The 19,628-nt window shown below is 37.6% G+C and overlaps 4 protein-coding genes across 8 annotated transcripts; 2 read left to right on the top strand and 2 right to left on the bottom strand.

Annotated features, from left to right (window-relative positions):
- The first annotated feature begins 1,318 nt into the window (after positions 1 to 1,318).
- On the top strand, positions 1,319 to 4,380 carry LOC125577130 (aluminum-activated malate transporter 4). Of its 3 annotated transcripts, none has more exons than XM_048737981.1 (7): positions 1,319 to 1,449; positions 1,626 to 2,008; positions 2,545 to 2,682; positions 2,751 to 3,020; positions 3,086 to 3,222; positions 3,313 to 3,459; positions 3,550 to 4,380. In XM_048737981.1, the coding sequence occupies exons 1-7, from the start codon at positions 1,334 to 1,336 to the stop codon at positions 4,222 to 4,224; spliced, it is 1,866 nt and encodes a 621-aa protein (XP_048593938.1). In that variant the 5' UTR covers positions 1,319 to 1,333; the 3' UTR covers positions 4,225 to 4,380. The 3 variants fall into 3 exon arrangements, with proteins under 3 accessions (XP_048593938.1, XP_048593937.1, XP_048593936.1); XM_048737980.1 differs by having other exon boundaries at positions 1,399 to 2,008; positions 3,550 to 4,253; positions 4,291 to 4,380; XM_048737979.1 differs by having other exon boundaries at positions 1,399 to 2,008.
- A 2,317-nt stretch (positions 4,381 to 6,697) lies between these two features.
- On the top strand, positions 6,698 to 10,131 carry LOC106361867 (serine/threonine-protein phosphatase 2A 65 kDa regulatory subunit A alpha isoform). 3 transcript variants are annotated; one of them, XM_013801674.3, is made up of 13 exons: positions 6,698 to 6,832; positions 7,041 to 7,443; positions 7,525 to 7,771; positions 7,915 to 8,027; positions 8,159 to 8,238; positions 8,331 to 8,472; positions 8,563 to 8,643; positions 8,797 to 8,901; positions 8,983 to 9,165; positions 9,270 to 9,362; positions 9,435 to 9,574; positions 9,668 to 9,734; positions 9,841 to 10,131. In XM_013801674.3, exons 2-13 carry the CDS (start codon positions 7,051 to 7,053, stop codon positions 9,961 to 9,963), a joined length of 1,767 nt encoding a protein of 588 aa, XP_013657128.1. In that variant the 5' UTR covers positions 6,698 to 6,832; positions 7,041 to 7,050; the 3' UTR covers positions 9,964 to 10,131. The 3 variants fall into 3 exon arrangements, with proteins under 3 accessions (XP_013657128.1, XP_013657129.1, XP_048593935.1); XM_013801675.3 differs by having other exon boundaries at positions 6,771 to 6,924; XM_048737978.1 differs by having other exon boundaries at positions 6,821 to 6,975.
- A 1,508-nt stretch (positions 10,132 to 11,639) lies between these two features.
- On the bottom strand, positions 11,640 to 14,259 carry LOC106361865 (CTL-like protein DDB_G0274487). Its single transcript, XM_013801672.3, has 6 exons — positions 13,944 to 14,259; positions 12,925 to 13,572; positions 12,611 to 12,838; positions 12,424 to 12,540; positions 12,125 to 12,358; positions 11,640 to 12,035 (listed from the first exon to the last, which is right to left on the bottom strand). Exons 1-6 carry the CDS (start codon positions 14,007 to 14,009, stop codon positions 11,856 to 11,858), a joined length of 1,473 nt encoding a protein of 490 aa, XP_013657126.1. The 5' UTR covers positions 14,010 to 14,259; the 3' UTR covers positions 11,640 to 11,855.
- A 2,526-nt stretch (positions 14,260 to 16,785) lies between these two features.
- Positions 16,786 to 18,645, bottom strand: LOC106361864 (protein ASPARTIC PROTEASE IN GUARD CELL 1-like). Its single transcript, XM_013801671.3, has one exon. It carries the CDS (start codon positions 18,439 to 18,441, stop codon positions 16,993 to 16,995), a length of 1,449 nt encoding a protein of 482 aa, XP_013657125.1. The 5' UTR covers positions 18,442 to 18,645; the 3' UTR covers positions 16,786 to 16,992.
- Between the last annotated feature and the right edge of the window lie 983 nt (positions 18,646 to 19,628).

A 19,628-nucleotide genomic window follows, 5' to 3' on the forward strand; every position in this document is an offset into this window, starting at 1 on the left:
ATCTCCACTACAAAGAAATGATTTAGGTCGTTAAAGTTATTATCAAAATGTTAATTTCCAGAAAAAGAAATACACTATGGTCAAAGGTCTGAAACATATTTAAAATTTTATTACATACAATGCATTTTAAAATTTTATTTAGTTATATAATAAAAATGCTATTTGCTTAGTTATAAAATATTACATAGTTTATGAATTAAACATATTTTAATGATGAATGATAATTTGTTTAAATGAAAGCATTTCAAAATAACTGGTTAATCTACCAATTTAATATAATTTTGTCCTATTTAATTCATAAATCACCTTTATTTTAATATAATATAGATTAGAATATAGATTATAATGATTAAAGTTATAAAAATAGCATATAATTTTTATTTTCTTTTTTTGCTTTGTGATAAAAATTTAATTAAAATAAATTAGAGTAATTATTATATTAATAATTTTGAAATTAATAAATGAAATTTTATAAATAAATATTTAAAAAGTTTGGTAGGGTTTTGTTAGATTTTTTCTCAACAGATTTTGTTATTAATAAAAAGAAAATTAAAATTTAGAGTTATTAATTAAATGGACTTGTTATAAATTGTCAACAATAGATAAAAATAAGACTCTAAATTAATATACAGAACATCTCCAAAAAAACACTCTATTTGAAGTTTCTAAAACTCTATATTTGAAGTTTAAAGGTATTGTTCTCCAAAACCAAATCTTCAAAATTAACTTCAAAACTATTTGTATTTTATACTATGATCATTATATTTGTCATAATTAATTTAAATTCATAAAACTTTTACTAGCATGTAGTGTATTCTAAAGTAAAAATGACTCTTTTTATTTTTAATTTATAGATTACAAGCTAAAAATTATTGGATACGGGTGATATTAATACTTGTAGATACATTATATATAAAAATAAAATAAAAGAGAAAAAAATATTGCTAAAAGAATTAAATTATATCGATAATATTAATTGTGATGTGTAATTGTAGGGATTAAAATGCAAACAAAAAAATGAAACTTCAAATTTGAGGTTTTGAATAGTAAAACTTCAAATATAGAGTTTCACTTTTCAATACTTCAAATTTGAATTTTGAAGTTTTTTTTGAAGAGAATTTTTTTTATATTTGAAGTTATAAAATGTCTTTTTTAGAAATGTTGTTACATATGGAGAGTTGGATCAACCAGCAGCCAACAATATTTTCTTTTAACAATAAACAACTAATAATTAAATTATACACAATACATTTCGGAATTTGGACCACACTTTTTTTTTTGCTAAACTATTTTTTTAAATGATGATAATATTTTTTTAAGGAAAACATGACGCATGCAATGCAATATTCAAACTGAAAGTAATGCACGTAATAGTAGTTTATATTTTTATATTTGTGAAATGAGAAAAGAAAAACTGGACTTGCATCACAGGAGCCATAGCACCCACCAGTCAAATAAAATATTCTATATCAGATCAGAATCAACGTGAACGATCAATCATTCGTGTGTGCGTGTATTTGCTTATATACAAAAAGAACTCAGATCGTTTAATAATATTTTTTATGAGGACAGTAAAATCACTCTGCATCTCTGTGATCTGCGAAGAAGAAGAAGAAGAAGAAGAGAGATCAATTCAAAATGGCTAGCAACTCGGAGCTGTTCGGAGACCAAAACAGAGAACCCTTTCTCCCTCGTAAACCCTGCTCAGATTTCGGCGGCGGCTTCAACGACTCCAGCCTCTTCCTCGATGATCGCCGATCAAAGTTCCGATGTTTCCGCTTCTTCTCCGACGGGATCATCGCCTCGTGGATGGCGCTTTACGACGTCGCGGCTAAATTGTACGAGATGGGTCGGTCCGATCGCCGGAAAGTTTACTTCGCCGTCAAGATGGGGATGGCTCTCGCGCTCTGTTCATTCGTTATTTATCTTAAAGAGCCGCTCGCTGACGCTAGCAAGTACGCCGTGTGGGCTATACTTACCGTCGTCGTCGTCTTCGAGTATAGCATAGGTACTGATTGATTGGCTTTGATGTTCGATTGAATCTTCGTAAAGTTTTGATTTTTATTATGTTTAGAGCATTCAAAATCTCATTTTGGTCTGTTCTGGTTAATGGGTTTGGGGTGATTAGTGTTCTATTCACATAAAGTCTGCTGCTTTGCTTGATCTCTCTCTCTCAGGGATCTCTGATCTTGTCTTCTGTCTTATGCTCTGTTTTGAATTTTTATTCTGTTTAGAGCATTCAAAATCTCACTTTGATCTGTTCTGGTTAATGGGTTTTGAGTGATTTAGAGTTCTATTCACATAAACTCTGCTGCTTTGCTTGATCTTTCTCTCTCTCAGAGATCTCTGGTCTTGTCTTCTGTTTAACTCTGTTTTGAATTTTTATTTTGTTTAGAGCATTCAAAATCTCATTTTGATCTGTTCTGGTTAATGGGTTTGGGGTGATTAGAACTCTAATCACATAAAGTCTGCTGCTTTGCTTGATCTCTGATCTGATCTTGTCTTCTGGCTTATATACTCTGTTTTTACTCTGTTTTTTTGAAGGAGCAACGTTGGTGAAAGGGTTCAATAGAGCTATAGGTACATTCTCTGCTGGAGGACTTGCTCTTGGCATAGCTAGACTCTCTGTCTTAGCAGGAGACTTCGAGGAAGAAGTCATTATCATCAGTATCTTCCTTGCAGGTTGCAACATTGACCAAATCTATCAATCCATGTTATGATTTGACCTTTTTAATATTTTTTTCCATCAGGTTTCTGTGCGAGTTATCTAAAACTTTACCCGGCCATGAAGTCGTACGAATACGCATTCAGAGTGTTTCTGTTGACGTTCTGCATCGTTCTTGTGTCTGGAAACAACACCAGAGAGTTTTTCAGCACTGCTTATTACAGGTTCTTGCTGATTCTGGTTGGTGCAAGTATCTGCTTGGGTGTGAACATATTTATACTCCCGATTTGGGCTGGAGAAGACCTCCATAAGCTAGTGGTTAAGAATTTCAAGAGTGTGGCTAATTCTCTCGAAGGTAGGTAGATACATTTAATGGCTGTGTCTCTTGTTTTTTTGGCTGATTTTGTTTGTAACTTTCAGGATGTGTTAATGGGTACTTGCAATGTGTTGAATACGAGAGGATTCCCTCGAAGATTCTCACGTACCAAGCTTCGGATGATCCTTTATACAGTGGATACAGGTCCGTAGTTCAATCTACAAGCCAAGAAGATTCTCTGGTGTGTGTTTTCAGTAGAGTGACTTTGTTAGATAACTTAAAAAGAACTTAGATTATTAAAAGAAAGGTACTTTTTATTTTATTTTTGCAGCTTGATTTTGCAGTATGGGAGCCTCCACATGGACCTTACAGAACTTTCCATCATCCATGGGCAAACTATGTCAAACTTAGTGGTGCCGTTAGGCATTGCGCTTTCATGGTCATGGCTATGCATGGATGCATTCTTTCAGAAATTCAGGTAAACTTTATTCAATTCTATCATGTGACTATGATGACTATGCTCAAGACCCACTTTTCTATTTTGATATTAATGGGTGTGGTTTTGCAGGCAGCACCAGAGAAAAGACAAGCTTTTCGTCAGGAGCTTCAAAGAGTTGGAAACGAAGGAGCCAAAGTCTTGAGGTTGTTTGGAGAAAAAGTGGAGAAAATGGAGAAGCTAAGCGCAGGAAACATTCTGAAAGAAGTTCAACGAGCAGCAGAGGAACTGCAGATGAAGATAGACAGCAACTCCTTCCTTCTTGTCAACTCGGAAAGCTGGGCTGCTATGAAGGAGAAAGCTGATGCTGAACAAGCGGAACAAAACTATCACGAAGCCAAAGACGACGAGACCAAAGTGATCCAATCTCTCAGCCAGATTTGGGACACTAACCACAACCATCATCATCATCAGAGTCCACATACTGGTAATGATTCTCATCTTTGGATGTCAACGGAGAGTATGATGTTTAGGAACAGAGAACACTGGCCGAGCGTCTCATTCATAGGCGGGTCTATGATCAATGAGATAGAATCCAAAGTGTATGAGAGCGCGAGTTCCTTGTCGCTAGCCACATTTGCGTCTCTTCTTATCGAGTTTGTTGCAAGGCTCCAGAATGTTGTTAATGCATTTGAGGAGCTTAGCACTAAAGCCGATTTCAAAGAGCCAGTTAGTGAGACAGAGAAGAACATAGTTAAAGCTGGATTTTGGACAAGACTAAGGAGCTGCTTCAGCTCCGGGGATTAGCTGAAGCACTTTGTAGTTTAACCGATGAGGTGCATAGTTTTTTTTTTTTTTTTTGCTAAGAATGAGGTGCATAGTTTTGATTTGTATAGACGATTAATGTATTTCTTTTGTTGTTCTCTTGAAATAAGTTGCTAATTCCATTTTCTGAAAGTTATAAAAGTCAACTTGAAGTACAAATTTCAAGTTGTGTGATGCTTGTCTGTTGAAATACAGATTTCACTTTCAATTTGGTTATTTAGTGTAAGCTGTGTGCAATCATATGTTAGATTTTTTTTTGTTTCTTGTCGCAAAAGAATTGATTAAAGCTATTGAGTCCCTTAGAAACAAATGAGTTACATATGGACAATGTATACAAAGATGATGATCATCAACTGCATTTCCAACATGATCCAAAGCTTTTTGTCAACCACCAACCATTGGATTGGCTTAAAGACAATTTGATGCCAAATTTTTCAGTTTAACCGGGAGTTTCTACTGGGCTAACAATTCAGTACTTCTTAGCAGCAATAAAGTTTTTTTTGTTGGTTATTGAAATATCTTTGAAAGATTTAAGCTCAATTATTTATTGTTTTTGAGGTGTTAATTATAATGAAACAAAGTTGAAACCAAAGAAGATGGAAATTTAAAATATTTATGAACTTTCCTCATGGTTTTGATGTGTTTATCACAATTTAAACATATGCATGGATAAATACAATTAAAAAAAATTAATAGCTAATTTTGAATGGTCATACTCCACATACAAAACAAATCTAGATTTTACGGTTTCGAATATACCTGGTTATTTTGCAGCGGAAATATGAATAAACCAAATCGAGATTTCTAGCACTCCAAATGTCGTGCTCTGCCGGTATCCACACGCACACAAACTGGATCAGATCGGGATGCTAGTACCGTTGAGATCAAATCTCAAAACTTCACAACTAACAGTTCGGGACTCCGGCAACCCTTAACCAACTCATGTGATTATATCACATTATATAATGAAGACTAAGACCTAATTACGTGGACTATGGAATTATTAGCAAAGCCCATTAGCCATAATACATAGTAGACTATTATTACTTTCACGTAATTGTCCATATATATATTTATATCACATATAATATAATGTATGCTTTTTACAAACCAATATATATATTATTAATCCAATTTGCTTAGGTGTGTGACCTATAGGATCATATAATATTAGTAATGAATTCTCAATTCATTGATTACCGGTTTTTATCAAAAACATTATAACCACTTAGTATTATATAATTGTCAAACCTAGATACTACGACTTCTACTAGAGTAAGTACAATTAATTTTAGGATATTCCCAAGAGCTACTTCATGCTAATACTCTTTTAATGCTCTATAAAACTCTTTTTCTATGAGTATTTCAAGTTACCAGTGTTATGGCATATAACATTGATGATGACATAGCCCACGTAGCTATGACAAGAGAGAAAATACTTCATCTTACTAGTCACTTCATCTGAGTTTTCCGTTTTGATTATATTGATTTCCAAATCTCAAACCAGTAGTTTTTCGAGTTGAAATTGAAGAAGAAAATTAAAAATTAACGTATTTATAATAAAAAAACCATTTTTGCTTTGTTGATTACCTCATAAGAAGGTATATAAGACAAAATACACTAAGAAAATGCACTATCAATGCTCCAGTTGGATCATTTCATTTAGTGTAAGCTATGTTCAATCATATGTTACATAATTGTCTTAAAATAATTGATTTAAAGCTCTTGGAATCCCTTAGAAATATGTGTTACTTATGGGCAATGTAACAATGATAGGATCATCAACATATTCTCAAAGCACAAACCCTCTCGAAGTTTCAATTTACTTACATATTTTTCAGATCAGTTATAATGGAAGGTTATTTTCAACAACTTGTAGATCCGTTATAAGGAAAAATAAAGTACATAGCAATGGTGAATCTGGAATTTTATACAACATTCGATTAATCAATTTTTCAGATATCTGAGTGATGCACATAGGCATAGAAGAAAATCAAGTTGCATACATTGTAGTCTGCATTAGGACAATATCAATATAATCAGTTTTTCTTACCAATTATTTTCCTTTATATCCATTATTTACTCTTAACAGTCTCTTCCAGCTTTTTGGATTTAATAAATCAGATGTTAAGACAGAAAATTTGTGGAAGCTTTGTTAATATGGCTCATTAATGATTTTCACATTAATATCTGAATTTTGAATTTCCGGAAAATATATTTACAGATTAATGTAGAAAGAAAAGCTTACATTTAAAAAAAAAATAGTGTCAGTGAAAATCTCGTATGTGAATTTTTTATATTTCAGGTGTAAAAACATACATCGATTCTCATTAGTCATGCATATCCAAAGAATTATTAGTTGTGTAATTATTTATTATAAAATATTTTATAAGAAATTCGTAATAGAATGAATTAAGTGTCAAAAGGAGCATAAGTAAAGTCCAATAAGCTACATATTGGCCCAGTAAGACCTTCCCTTATGCGTTTATTAATTTTGCCTTATTTGTTTTTTTGTCGTTTTCCTCTTTCGCTCCTTCTCCCTCCCTTGTCGGAATCTGAAAGCACTTCTCTCTGAGACGGCTCTGGATCGGTAAGACGATAATCCATTTCCTTCTCAATCCATCTTAAAAATATCTCATCTTTACGTCTCCATTTCCGATTCACATTCCCTTTCATCTTGTGGTACCGTCTCGAGATCCGTGATTGATTTTTTTTCTTGCTTCGAGATCCAAAGTCTCTCTCTTTTCACCTGATTCCTCTCTCTATTGCTTGATTTCTAATAACCCATTTCATTGCAGTGAGATTAGGATGGCTATGGTGGATGAACCCTTGTATCCCATTGCTCTTCTCATTGACGAGCTTAAGAACGATGACATCCAGCTTCGTTTGAACTCCATTCGTCGGTTATCTACGATTGCTCGTGCTCTTGGAGAGGAGCGTACAAGGAAAGAGCTGATTCCCTTTTTGAGTGAGAACAGTGATGATGACGATGAGGTGCTCCTCGCAATGGCTGAGGAGTTGGGAGTTTTTATTCCCTTCGTTGGTGGGATTGAGCATGCTCATGTGATTCTCCCTCCTCTTGAATCTCTCTGCACCGTTGAGGAGACCACTGTGAGAGAGAAAGCTGTGGACTCGCTTTGTAAGATTGGTTCTCAGATGAAGGAGAGTGACCTCGTCGACTCCTTTGTCCCTCTTGTCAAGGTAACGGCATTTATACTTCTCAAGTTTTTTTTTGAGTCGAGGGTTGATTTTTTTTTTGGTTATGTTGTTTGGTATATGTAGAGGCTTGCGGCTGGTGAGTGGTTTGCAGCGAGAGTTTCCGCATGTGGTTTGTTTCATGTTGCGTACCAAGGTTGTACTGATGTGCTGAAGACTGAGTTACGGTCTAGTTATGGTCAGTTGTGCCAAGATGATATGCCTATGGTGCGAAGAGCTGCTGCGTCTAACCTGGGGAAGTTTGCTACTACTCTGGAGTCTGCCTTTTTGAATGCTGAGATCATGACTATGTTCGATGGTCTTACTAAAGATGGTACTTACACTGCTTGAATTATATATACATATCTGAGTTACCATGCTCATCACTTACTTTGTATAGATCCTGACAGCCTGGTAAATAGAATCACATTTAAATTAATATGCAAGAGTTGTTTTAAATTTTAACCTTCATTTCAGATCAAGATTCTGTTAGACTGCTGGCTGTGGAAGGCTGTGCAGCTCTTGGAAAGTTGTTGGAGCCTCAGGATTGTGTTGCACGCATTTTACCTGTTATAGTTAACTTCTCTCAGGTGCATTGAGCTTTGGTTTTGCATTTGTGGCGTTTTTGGTTGATATCATAGTTTCACATCTCTGCTATTGCGCTCTTAGTTTGTGGTCCTGATAGTTTTTTGATGAAAAATGATTTGTTTTCTGAGAGCAGGATAAATCTTGGAGGGTGCGCTACATGGTTGCTAATCAGCTATACGAACTTTGTGAGGCAGTGGGTCCTGATTGCACGAGGTATGTGCCTTGCTACACTGCTCTGATAGCTTCATGTTTGTACACGTATCCTTATTATTTTTGACACGAGGTTTATGCTGCTATATCTGTAGGACGGATTTGGTTCCTGCATATGTGAGATTGCTACGGGACAATGAGGCTGAAGTGCGAATAGCAGCGGCGGGGAAAGTGACCAAGTTCTGTCAGCTTCTGAATCCAGAGCTTTCCATTCAGCACATCCTTCCTTGTGTAAAGGTACATTCTCTATGCTGATGAATTTCATACAAAGCGGGTTGCTTGATGCCTCATGTCTCGTAATATTCTGATCCGAACTCATGCCTGCAGGAATTATCAACTGATTCTTCTCAACATGTCCGCTCTGCTCTAGCTTCAGTAATAATGGGGATGGCTCCTATCCTTGGGAAGGTATATGACTAATGATGGCCATCATTTTTATGACATCTTGTGACTACTTTCTGTGGTTTAATCTGCTCTTATGGTTTTCATCAACTAAACCATGTGTTATCACCCGGTTAGACCGTATCAATAGTTTTTAACATACTAAAATCTTCAATACAGGACTCAACCATTGAGCATCTTCTACCAATTTTTCTTTCCCTTTTGAAAGATGAGTTTCCTGATGTACGCCTCAACATCATAAGCAAGCTAGACCAAGTCAACCAGGTTTCCTGCATATCCCTCTTAAATTTAGCTACTTCTATTGCTTCTTTGTTTCAACTGGTAACTGAATATCTTTTACGGCAGGTTATTGGGATTGATCTGCTATCACAATCCTTGTTGCCGGCGATCGTAGAGCTTGCTGAGGATCGGCACTGGAGAGTCAGGCTTGCTATAATTGAGTATGTTCCTCTGTTGGCTAGCCAGTTAGGTATAGGGTTCTTCGATGACAAGCTCGGAGCCCTTTGCATGCAGTGGATGCAAGACAAGGTTTATCTTGAATACTCTATTTTGGGATCTTTGATTATAGCATCAATTCTCATCCATTTGTGTACTCTGGGTATTGACGTTGTTCTCCTCCTCTACTTCTTCAGGTCTACTCTATCCGTGAAGCTGCAGCAAACAACCTAAAGCGCCTTGCAGAGGAGTTTGGTTCTGAATGGGCAATGCAGCACATAGTTCCCCAGGTTGTATTCTTTATCTATGACTCTGATAATCGCTAAATCTGCCCTCCGTACTGACCTGTTTCATGTAAACAGGTGTTGGACATGGTCAACAATCCGCACTACCTACACAGGATGATGGCTCTACGTGCAATATCTCTCATGGCTCCTGTAATGGGATCAGAAATCACGTGCTCTAAGTTTCTTCCTGTGGTTGTTGAGGCAGCAAAAGACAGGTAAACTCAATAGATAAAGACTTTTAGGCAAACTCCTTGAAGAACACATCTTGGTTTCTTAACGTCTTGTTGCAACATATCTAATCTGTGCAGAGTTCCAAACATCAAGTTCAATGTTGCTAAACTTCTGCAATCCCTCATCCCCATAGTCGACCAATCCGTAAGATGAGAGACTAAACATAACTCAATTATATTCAAAACGTAGTGGAGGTTGGTTGTTGAACTTGAATATGTTTTTTTGCTGTGTGTTGGGAAATTTGTTGCAGGTGGTGGACAAAACAATCCGTCAGTGTTTGGTGGACCTGAGCGAGGACCCTGATGTTGATGTTCGCTATTTTGCAAACCAAGCGCTTCGTTCCATTGACGCTGCAGCAGTGGCGCAATCCTGAATTTTTCAAATGTTTTTACCGATATATAATCTTCAATCCTGAATATTTCTTCGTCAAGTTTCTCATTATGTGTTATCTTCTTTGATTGTTTGTCTGAAACGCCATTTTGGTTTGATGGTTATGAACTGCATTTGTTATATTTTAGTAAATTTGTATTCATTTGTTACATTTCATTTCGTTCAAAGCGGTGTTTACAATATTCCATCTTCACCAATGCCAAAAGATCTTGAAACTAGAGTTACAAAGTAAAGTCCCCAACTTAAAATACCAGTCTGTTCATCTTGCATCTAGTATTTCCACCGCTTTTGATGTTTACTTGATATTGTTGGAGTGCAGAGGGCTGAAGAACACACAGTATAGTAGTTTATGGCTGATTGGTCTTCCGGCCGGTTCTGTTTTTTTTCTCCACTTACATGACTCCGAACTTTCTTCTCTTCCACTAATTTGTTTTCTACTTTTTTTTTTGGTCAACAGCTTTTCATTCAAACTATTAAAAGCTTACATATTGTTTTGCAACATAAGAGAAGCGAGAGCATTTTTTGCAAGGTTATCAGCTACAGCCTACAAGGTTTGCTGAACGCGGAATTAAAACAAAAGATAGAGATGTGAAGAGAGGAATGAGGTGACTAATATCGCATAGAAGTCCCGCTATCTCGTTCAACACTGACCCTGATCGCAGGGCAGAAATGAGGACGATTGAGTCCAATAGAATCTAGAGCCTTGAAAACCCCTCTTTTGATGCTTCCTGCATCGCCTTCCGGATGGCTAGAGCCTCCGCTGTTAGAGCTGATCTGACAAAGCTGCGTGACTCCGCGCCTTGGATCTCCAAATGGGTCTTTTTATCCTGTATAAACCAACCAAAACCAGCACATTTAGTCTCAGCATTCCAAGCCCCATCCACCGAACATGTCGGAACCTCAGTCACAATCTTTTCTACATTGCTTCGCAAAGGGATTTCAAATGTTTCTGGTTTTGTCTTAGCAGATTTTCATTCTTTGGCATCTCGAACTGCTTTGGAGAGAGTCTCCTCCGCTGTGTACAGCTTATCCTCAAACAGTCTCTTGTTCCTTGCTGTCCAAAGGTTCCAAATGATCCAAGGGGACAGGGGAGAACAACACAGACCTGACGGCGGGAGATTTAGGACCTTGGGGATAAGGGACAATAGTTGTTGTAGTGAGCCCAAAGGGAAAGCCTGAGCTTGGGAGCTAGGGAGGAAGATTGGAGCGAGCTCCCATGTTCTTTGAGCAAAAGGACAGTGCATGAGAACATGTTCGACAGTTTCTAGCATCCCACAAACCTTACACGCAGGAGCAACTTAAAAGGCAAAATGTATAGGTTAGATTGAATACATTTTGATCAAATAACTCGCCCAGAGCCGTGCTTCAAGTGTATTCAAAAAGGCTTTCGTCTAGGGCCCCCAAAATATATGATTTTTTTAGAGTTCCAAATTTCAGAAAATAATTAGTAACTATGTTGTTGCATAATTTACTAAAAATGTTGGACAATTCATAGTTACTATATACAAGATATATGGGTCTAAGTTGACAATGTCATGATGATATCCACATAGTCACATTCAAAAATTCAACTCCAATGATTTAGAAAAAGTAGATTGATGGGGTCAAATGCTTGTGGCCGTTTAGTCTTGTGGCTAGTTCTGTTTTTTTTCTTTTCACTTCTTTTCACTTCTTCAGTAGATTAGATTTGATACACTTTGATCAAACAAATCGTCCACAACTTATATTCATGATTTGTCAAAAGGAAAAAGCATGAATCATTTGACAAAAGCATGAATCATTTGACAAAATAGATTTATCTCCGATTTTAACACCACTAATTGCATATGATAATCTACAGTTATGTAACTTGTTTATCCAAGAGACATGGGCTTATCAAGCGGTCGTCAAAACTTCACGAGCTCTAGCGCTACGATGCTGAAGACGACGGTGAAGCATCTCAGACATCTCAGTGAAGAAATCAGCATCCCATCTCTGAATCAGCAAAGGATCCTCAGCAAAACATATGTATATCGATGTCACCGCGCTCTCCACTACAACCATTCCTAGACCCACCTGAAAGAGAAACCACATTGTACCAAATAAACATATTGAACAATTTGGTTTCATGTTAGAAGAATGCACAAAAAAGAGGAAAAACTTACAAGGACCATTCCCATCAACATAGCTGTAGAACCAACCATTATAACTCTGTCACTGTATTTGATCCAAGCCCATACACCAATGCAAGAGCCTGTGATGAGTCCTCCAAAGATGGTTCCCATCAAAAGCACAGCACCTGAACAGTCATATGCAACAAGTGCCTCTACACCTGTTGATTGAAAGAGCTCCCATGCATCTCTTGCTGATCTGTTGAACCCTTTTCCATACACAGCAATCTATAAAAAAAATCAACTATCATTTTGATTCTCCATTGCTCATAAGAGTGACATGATTACCTTACCTGAACATAAGCATACTTGTTAAAAAACCGAACTAGAGTTTCAACTAGATGAAACAGAAAATCAACACAGCAAAGTAGACACTCGTTTCCACAAATCTTGGACCGGACTCCCCTTATCTGCGTACAACAATGTTATCAAGAACAATAACGTTTTCAGATGGTAATAAAAAGAATCTGGAGACTGTACCTCCCAGCGAAGTGTTCTAATAGCAGCAGTGAAGAGCGAACCGTAACATATGCTCCCAAAAGACGTTGTCACAGCGTACCTAAGTGACTCTACCAAAGTACTAGGAGGCAAGGACGACGACTCTTCTTGACCACATTGAAAGAGAACATGAAACACCATCCCAGAAACTATCACATGTACAGTGTTACACAGCACAGCGCCTGTCCAGAACAAGCTAACCGAGAGAACCTGCATATAGACATGTTTTACTTTCAGACACTACTAAGCAGAACACAGAAACCATGTAATGAAAAACACAAAACTTGCCAGCTCACCACAAGAAGCCACCATCGTCCTTCATCCCCCATGCTCGACGCCACAACACCAGACGCTCCAAAAGACCAAAGAGACATCCACAAAAGCATGAACACCGTGAAAGCATGCGCCACCATAATAACCTTAGGAAGCCCCCAAACTAGCTTCAGCGCTTTCCTCAGAACCAGCATCGTAAAGGGAAGCCTGTCTATAACCGAAACAACATAAAGAAACTGCAAGAGAGCTCCGATAGCGAACGCGCCGCCCCAAAAGAACTGTCTGCACCAGAAACACAGGACACTGACCACAGCCAAGTAGGTGGTCAAGATGTGAACCGAGACTTTCATCATCTCGTTGGCGTAAGAGCCGAGAAGCAAGGACCAGACCCAGCTGATGAAGACTCCAATGCCGCCGGCGACGGCGTAGAGCGGCCAGTAGTCCTCGGTGAGGCCTTTGTGATTCTCCAAGAAGCCTTGAGTGTATCTGTCGATGTTTAACCTGTCTGATATTCTAAACCTGTTGAGTCCGAGAACGGCGAGGACGAAGCCTAAGCATATGAGGTGGATCACGAAGATGGCTGACCAGAAGATGTCGTGCCAGTGACGTGACTCGCGGACAATGGCTCGGGTTCCTCCATCCCCACTCCTTCTACTACTCCTCTGGAGAGACTACAAAATCATCAAAATGAACAATAAAAAAACATTGATTTGATTCACATGTTGTCTAAGCAACGATAATGAATCTTCTTTACAGTACAATGCAAACACTTTATAGTGGTCAGACTCACGGAAAAGAGAGTTCTTTTTATAAGAAAGAAGTGATTTTGCAACTGGCCCGTGATTTTAAGACACAAAATGTGTGGGAAACAATATTAAGTTCAGGCAAGATCTAACACGAGAAAAGACAAAGACTTTATGCAATGAAGTAGTGTAGAAAGCAAAACCCAGAAAGGGATTCTCAAATCATAGACAACTGCTTCGTTTATTGTTTAAAAACCCAGATCGAGTATTTAAGGAAGGGTTATAAAAAAAAGGAGAACCTGGTCGCCGGAGGAAATGGAGGCGTAATCGGAGGAAGGAGAGGCGCTGTTGGTGGAGTCACTCATGACGAAAGTAGGAGGAGGAGAAGATTCACTGACTGGAATCAAGTTTCATGGGAGCATCTTTGAATAATATGAGAGAGAGAGAGAGAGAAAGGAAGGGAGAATAGTCAAAGAAAGAGAAAAGTAAAGGATTTGAGAAAATGGTTTATGATTTGAGTCAAAGAAATATATATTTGATAAAATGATCAGAGTGAAGAGAACGTTTCCGGCGAGAAAATTAAGTTTTTGTCAGCGAGTGATTGAATTCAGACAGAGAGAGAAACAGCGGTTCTTCTACTTCTACTTCTACTTCTACTTCTTCGTCTTATTGGATAAGAAGCGTAAACAGTTTCCCGAGTGGTCGTTTTCGGACTCTCCGTAACTTATTCGCTTTTATTTCCTTTCTCAAAAATGTTTTCTTTTCTTCTTTTGTTAATTGCTTTATTTCTGTTTCTAGATTACAACTGTAAATGATTTTTTCTTTTTATATTTAAGTACTTACTGATATAAATAATAATAAGTTAATAAATTATGACTCAAGTTTACGTAATGTCAGAAAACCAAGAAAATTAAACTACGCATGTACGTTATAGTTTTCTTAAAATGATTTTTTTTTTAACTTACACAACTTATAGACTTCTTTAAATGATCATTTTAAAATTTAAGTGAGTTCCTCTCAGTATTCAACTTAATTTGGGTTTTATTGAATTGATTTTGTTGGTTAAATTTTGAAGTGTAATTAGACCATCTCCAATGATTTACTCTATGTTTTTTTGTAAATAGAATAACTCTATATATGTTCCAAAAAAAAAGAAGAATAACTTTATATATAATAAAGTTGAATGTTGTTCCAATAATACTCTATTTTAGAGTGAACAATAGAATGATTAACAAAAAAAAAATTACTCTATATATAGAATAAACCTATTTTTTACTCTATTATTATAGAGTGAAAAATAGAATATCATTTATGCTTTTTTTCTAAAATAGAAAATAGATTGGAGTTGGAAATGCCTTCTAGGCCATGCTGATTTAGTCTCAAACATTCATTATCGTGTGCATCATAATGTAGTCATTTGTGTGTACGTATCATAATGTAGTCATTTACAAATTTAAATGAAGCGGAGTAAATTATATTTTCACAGACCTAGCCAATCGCTTCAAAGTTAATGTGGTGTGTGTAGGTTTAGTATACTTTTAGGTAATGTATAGCCTACATTTGGTATAGAATATAAATATACAGATATTTAAAAAGGACAAGTCAAAGAAAAAAAAACAAAATCATATACTGAAACTGACAAATTGATGAGAGTAAAGAACACAAAAGTGTTTATGGAATAATTATATTAGACTCTCATGAAAATAATGTTACAAGATGCATTGTTTATATAGAGAATAAATCAAACTAATTTCCTAAACTAATATGGAATAGTATATAATAGATAATGATAAACTTTCTATTCTAATATATTGATGTATATCTTAATATTGACTATTGGATTGGATCGATCTTCTAGATCTCCTAATACCCTCACTCAAGCTCATACGTGGTAACACGTATGAGATTGAACAATCTTCAAATTAGGTGGTAGAAGTAGCTCATGCACTAATCGTTGCTGAGGCTTGATGAATGTCCCATAGCTTGCGATTTTGCAAGTAGAGATAGATGATCTGAGTTTTGGTTCGAATGTTTGTTTTATCCATCCTACAATGAGATGATTGTTTGCTTTGCAATCTTCACGGTAGGGTGAATCGGCTGCCGGTAGACTGCCGTAAAGAAATCTGAATCTTCGTGAGCTAATAGCCATACGAAAGTTGATGAATGAATGTGAATTGTTGAATGAATTTTCCTTGCTTCAAATCGAGAAACAAAGGAATAGAGAATAAGTTTGATGATTTGCGATTTTGCAAAGACACCAAGACTATGATTGAATAAAAATCTTCTTCTTCAAGTCGTGAATAAAGAAGTTTTTGAATGAGAAGTGATTGTTCTGCGATTTTGCAAGACAACACGAGAATAAGGATGTTTTTGATGTTTTTAGTTTTGTTCAGGCTCTGATACCATGACAAATTGATGAGAGTAAAGAACACAAAAGTGTTTATGGAATAATTATATTAGACTCTCATGAAAATAATGTTACAAGATGCATTGTTTATATAGAGAATAAATCAAACTAATTTCCTAAACTAATATGGAATAGTATATAATAGATAATGATAAACTTTCTATTCTAATATATTGATGTATATCTTAATATTGACTATTGGATTGGATCGATCTTCTAGATCTCCTAATAGAAACGTACACCTAATTATTTCAGTACCACTGTACCAAGAAATGTTTTCCCATGGTGGTGAAAATAAGTGTCAGGTTTATTTGCTTGTTTTCTTTTGCTTAAATGAAGTAAGTTTAATGTCAAGCATGCAACTGTGACAGTAAAAGAGTGTTTGTTTCAGATGAACAAAGGCGAAAAGTAAAAAGGTTGACATGAAAAAGTAGAAAAGGTTGTTTAGTGACAAAATGATTGACGCGAATGGTTGCCACTTCATTTGTTGTGATGGCAAGTGGTGGCATCATGTCTTCGCCACCTCTCTATGTCCCATGTTCTCTTCTTTTTTCTAATATCTAATTAATCATATAATTAATTCCATAACCTCATCTCCAACTCCAACTATCCCAGTTTTTTTCTTAGTTTTCAAAATTAGTATCGTGTATATTCTACAAGTGTTAAACACGTGAGCATCTTTAGTTTAGATAATGCTGGAAAACAGCATCAACAGATAATCATGTACGTAATCGAATCAATACGAATTAATGGTCATTGCTTCGTCGTGATTCGGGAACTATAGTATAGATAATTACTTAACGACATAAATAAATAACTAGATAATGCGTAATTAAAGACTTAATAATTGTTGAAGCAATTCTACTAATATTTTTCAAATTAGCAGAAACAAAATAAGGGAATTAATTAGCCTTCTTTTCTTTCATTCGGATATTAAATGCTTAGCATTTATTCGCCGAGAATCCAATAAGCGAATTCGCCAGATCGAAACCGACACGTGTCCCTTGCTGCTGCACGTTACCGATGATCGCAAGCGAACTCGCCGTCGGTGCAAACGCTAAACAGAAAGTCCCCACCGAGTCAACCGGTATCATATAATTCTTCGCCGGCAAAGCCAACATGTTCCCGCCGGGGAAATGAAAAGCCACCGACGGGACCTCAATAGTCGTCTTACCCGACAGATCATAACACGTGTCGAACATCGCAACCTCGCCCGCTCTCTCCAAATCCGTCGTCCCTTTCACAAACGCGTCTCTGAGCGAGTCGTAGACTCCGGTCTGGAGCCGAGTCACGGCGGTTCCCGAGTCGATAATCACGCCTCCGCCTCCCGACTCGTCCATCTCGAAAGAAGACGCCGGAATCTCGAGCATCTCGCCGCCGACGCTTATCCCGGTGAGTCCAAGGTAGTAAAACGTGTCGAGCTGGTGGTTGCGCAGCAGCGGAGCCACGACGGCGTCGTTTGGGATATCGGACCCGAACTCGACGGTGGAAGACGTGTCCGAGTCGCGGTCCACGAGGCAGTAAGAGAACGACGTCGTGTTGAGCTGCGACGGGAGAGCGAGCAACCCGCCGCCGAGTCCGAGCAAACCGGCGGCGCCGACGAACAGCCCTTGGTTGCTGTGCCCGCACCCGACGGCGACGTTATCGACGGAGGCTGAGCCGATGGTGAACGTCTCGGTGGCGAAGTCGCCGGCGGTGAAAGAACCGTCGCCGTAAGAAACCTCGTAGAGACACGTGGCGTTTCTGCATTCGGAGGCTTCGAGGGCTTTGCACTGCGGAGCGTCGCAAGAGAGAGTGGCGTAAGAGGAGGAAGTTGTCGGCTCGAAGATGGGTTCGGTTTGGTGGTAACACTCGGCGCAAGGAGCGCATTGTAGCCAGTTGACGTCGCTTCCAGTATCGAGCACCATGTAAACTTCACGCGCCGGGCTTCCGATTCCTACGCGTGTGAAGTACTCGCCGCTTCCTTGAGTCGTGCCAGAGATTAAAGGAGCTTCGATCTCTTCCTGCTCCGTGGTGTACATTGTGTGCTTGAGATCGGCTTTGGTTATGTTGTTGATGGCTAGGTATAAACGAGCCGTGAGGGATTTGACTCGGGCTGAGTCACGGTGGAGTCTGGCTAGTGTGAGAGAGTTGTAGTCTGTGTGTTCGGTTCCTCGGACGGAAGCTCGTGAGTGAAGCTGCAAGCTAAATGAAGATGAAGTAGGATACTGACTCTGTTCTTCTTGTTGGTTTAACCGAAACGACGACGCATCCTTCGTTTTGCGAATGGAGTCAGCGACATCGAGAGTAGTTGAAGTGGTCACGGAGATCTTTGGCAAGATTCTTGAAGTAACGGAAGAATGTGAAGCGAGGAAGAAGATGAGTAAAAGAAAGCAACGGTGGGAACACATTTTTAGTTTCCGACCGTTAGATAGATAGACTGAGACAGAGAGAGAGTGTCAAGGACAAGACAAAAGTGAGTTTTGTGTTGAGGTTTTGTAGATTCCAAGGAGATTTATATACTACAAGAATCTTTCAAAGAAACAAGAAGATATATAAATGGTTTAAGGGGAGGAGGAGGTTTATTCATCGTCTTTAGGTGGGAAGGTTAATTAAACTTTGTTTTATGAACTCAATGCGGTTAGTGTGGCTCTTATGAGTATATATCTATGTTGTTTAGAATCTCATCACTTTTTCATCTTCCTCCTTTATTTTAAGTAGAAACTCGGCTACTTTTGGCCATGAACTTAGGCTTTTGCTAATGACTTTCAAGTAATTAACAGCTCATACATTTCAATTGCTATGAATCTATGCATATATTAAAGCTTTATGCAGCTAAAGAACGTACCTAAGAAAGTAAAAATAGAAGCTACGACTCTAAACTTGTATATATATAATACACACTTGTGCATAGATTTTGCATATCAAATGGCAAATGGCTTTTGAAAAGTTGTGTCTAGCCAAATGGGAACTTGAAATTGTGAATTCATGGTCCCTCATGGGCCTGAAATTGTATGCAACGTTTCATTTGATGATTGGGCCCATCTAAACTACATGATGATTAGGCCCACTGATTCGACAAGTCTTCTAATTTTGACAAAGAATGAAATAAGAGTACTCTGCAACTTTATTTTATACAAGAGTATTCATATATTATATCGACACTGAGTTTATATAATTGAATAAAATCTGAGTTAAAATAAGTATAGTAGGATAAAATCAATTCAAATTACGTGATTTGGTGAATCAAATCACGTCCAGATCTGAGTTAACAACATTATGTGATGCTTAGTATGGAATAAAATCGGGTCATAGTAATAAGTATAGTATTTTTTTCCAACTGGTTGATTTTTGATTAATAAAACGGGCCAAACCCAGAGTACACAGCCCAAAAGTCCAAATGTATAAATAGAAATCCGAGGCCCACAAACAAAAGACTACAAACGAAACCATTAAACGGACTGACGGTCCAAACAATAAACCGGTAAGACGACGACCGACTCACACGTTAGGGAGGCTGACTGCAGGACATGTGGATGCATCTCAACCATCAGAACGACATACGTTGTATCCCCCTCGACTTGACCGTCACCGCCTC

Source organism: Brassica napus, chromosome A8 (genome assembly GCF_020379485.1).
Source record: "Brassica napus cultivar Da-Ae chromosome A8, Da-Ae, whole genome shotgun sequence".
Classification (NCBI taxonomy): domain Eukaryota; kingdom Viridiplantae; phylum Streptophyta; class Magnoliopsida; order Brassicales; family Brassicaceae; genus Brassica; species Brassica napus.

Coding starts and splice junctions, on each gene's coding strand:
- LOC106361865 (XM_013801672.3), bottom strand. CDS start 14,009: ATGAGTGACTCCACCAACAGCGCCTCTCCTTCCTCCGATTACGCCTCC. Junction 13,573..13,943: donor CCATTTCCTCCGGCGACCAG/GTTCTCCTTTTT, acceptor ATGATTTTGTAG/TCTCTCCAGAGGAGTAGTAG. Junction 12,359..12,423: donor ACAAGTATGCTTATGTTCAG/GTAAGGTAATCA, acceptor TTTTTTTTATAG/ATTGCTGTGTATGGAAAAGG.
- LOC106361867 (XM_013801674.3), top strand. CDS start 7,051: ATGGCTATGGTGGATGAACCCTTGTATCCCATTGCTCTTCTCATTGAC. Junction 8,644..8,796: donor TGGCTCCTATCCTTGGGAAG/GTATATGACTAA, acceptor TCTTCAATACAG/GACTCAACCATTGAGCATCT. Junction 8,902..8,982: donor AGCTAGACCAAGTCAACCAG/GTTTCCTGCATA, acceptor CTTTTACGGCAG/GTTATTGGGATTGATCTGCT.
- LOC125577130 (XM_048737981.1), top strand. CDS start 1,334: ATGCAATGCAATATTCAAACTGAAAGTAATGCACGTAATAGTAGTTTA. Junction 2,009..2,544: donor CGTCTTCGAGTATAGCATAG/GTACTGATTGAT, acceptor GTTTTTTTGAAG/GAGCAACGTTGGTGAAAGGG. Junction 3,460..3,549: donor GCATTCTTTCAGAAATTCAG/GTAAACTTTATT, acceptor GTGGTTTTGCAG/GCAGCACCAGAGAAAAGACA.
- LOC106361864 (XM_013801671.3), bottom strand. CDS start 18,441: ATGTGTTCCCACCGTTGCTTTCTTTTACTCATCTTCTTCCTCGCTTCA.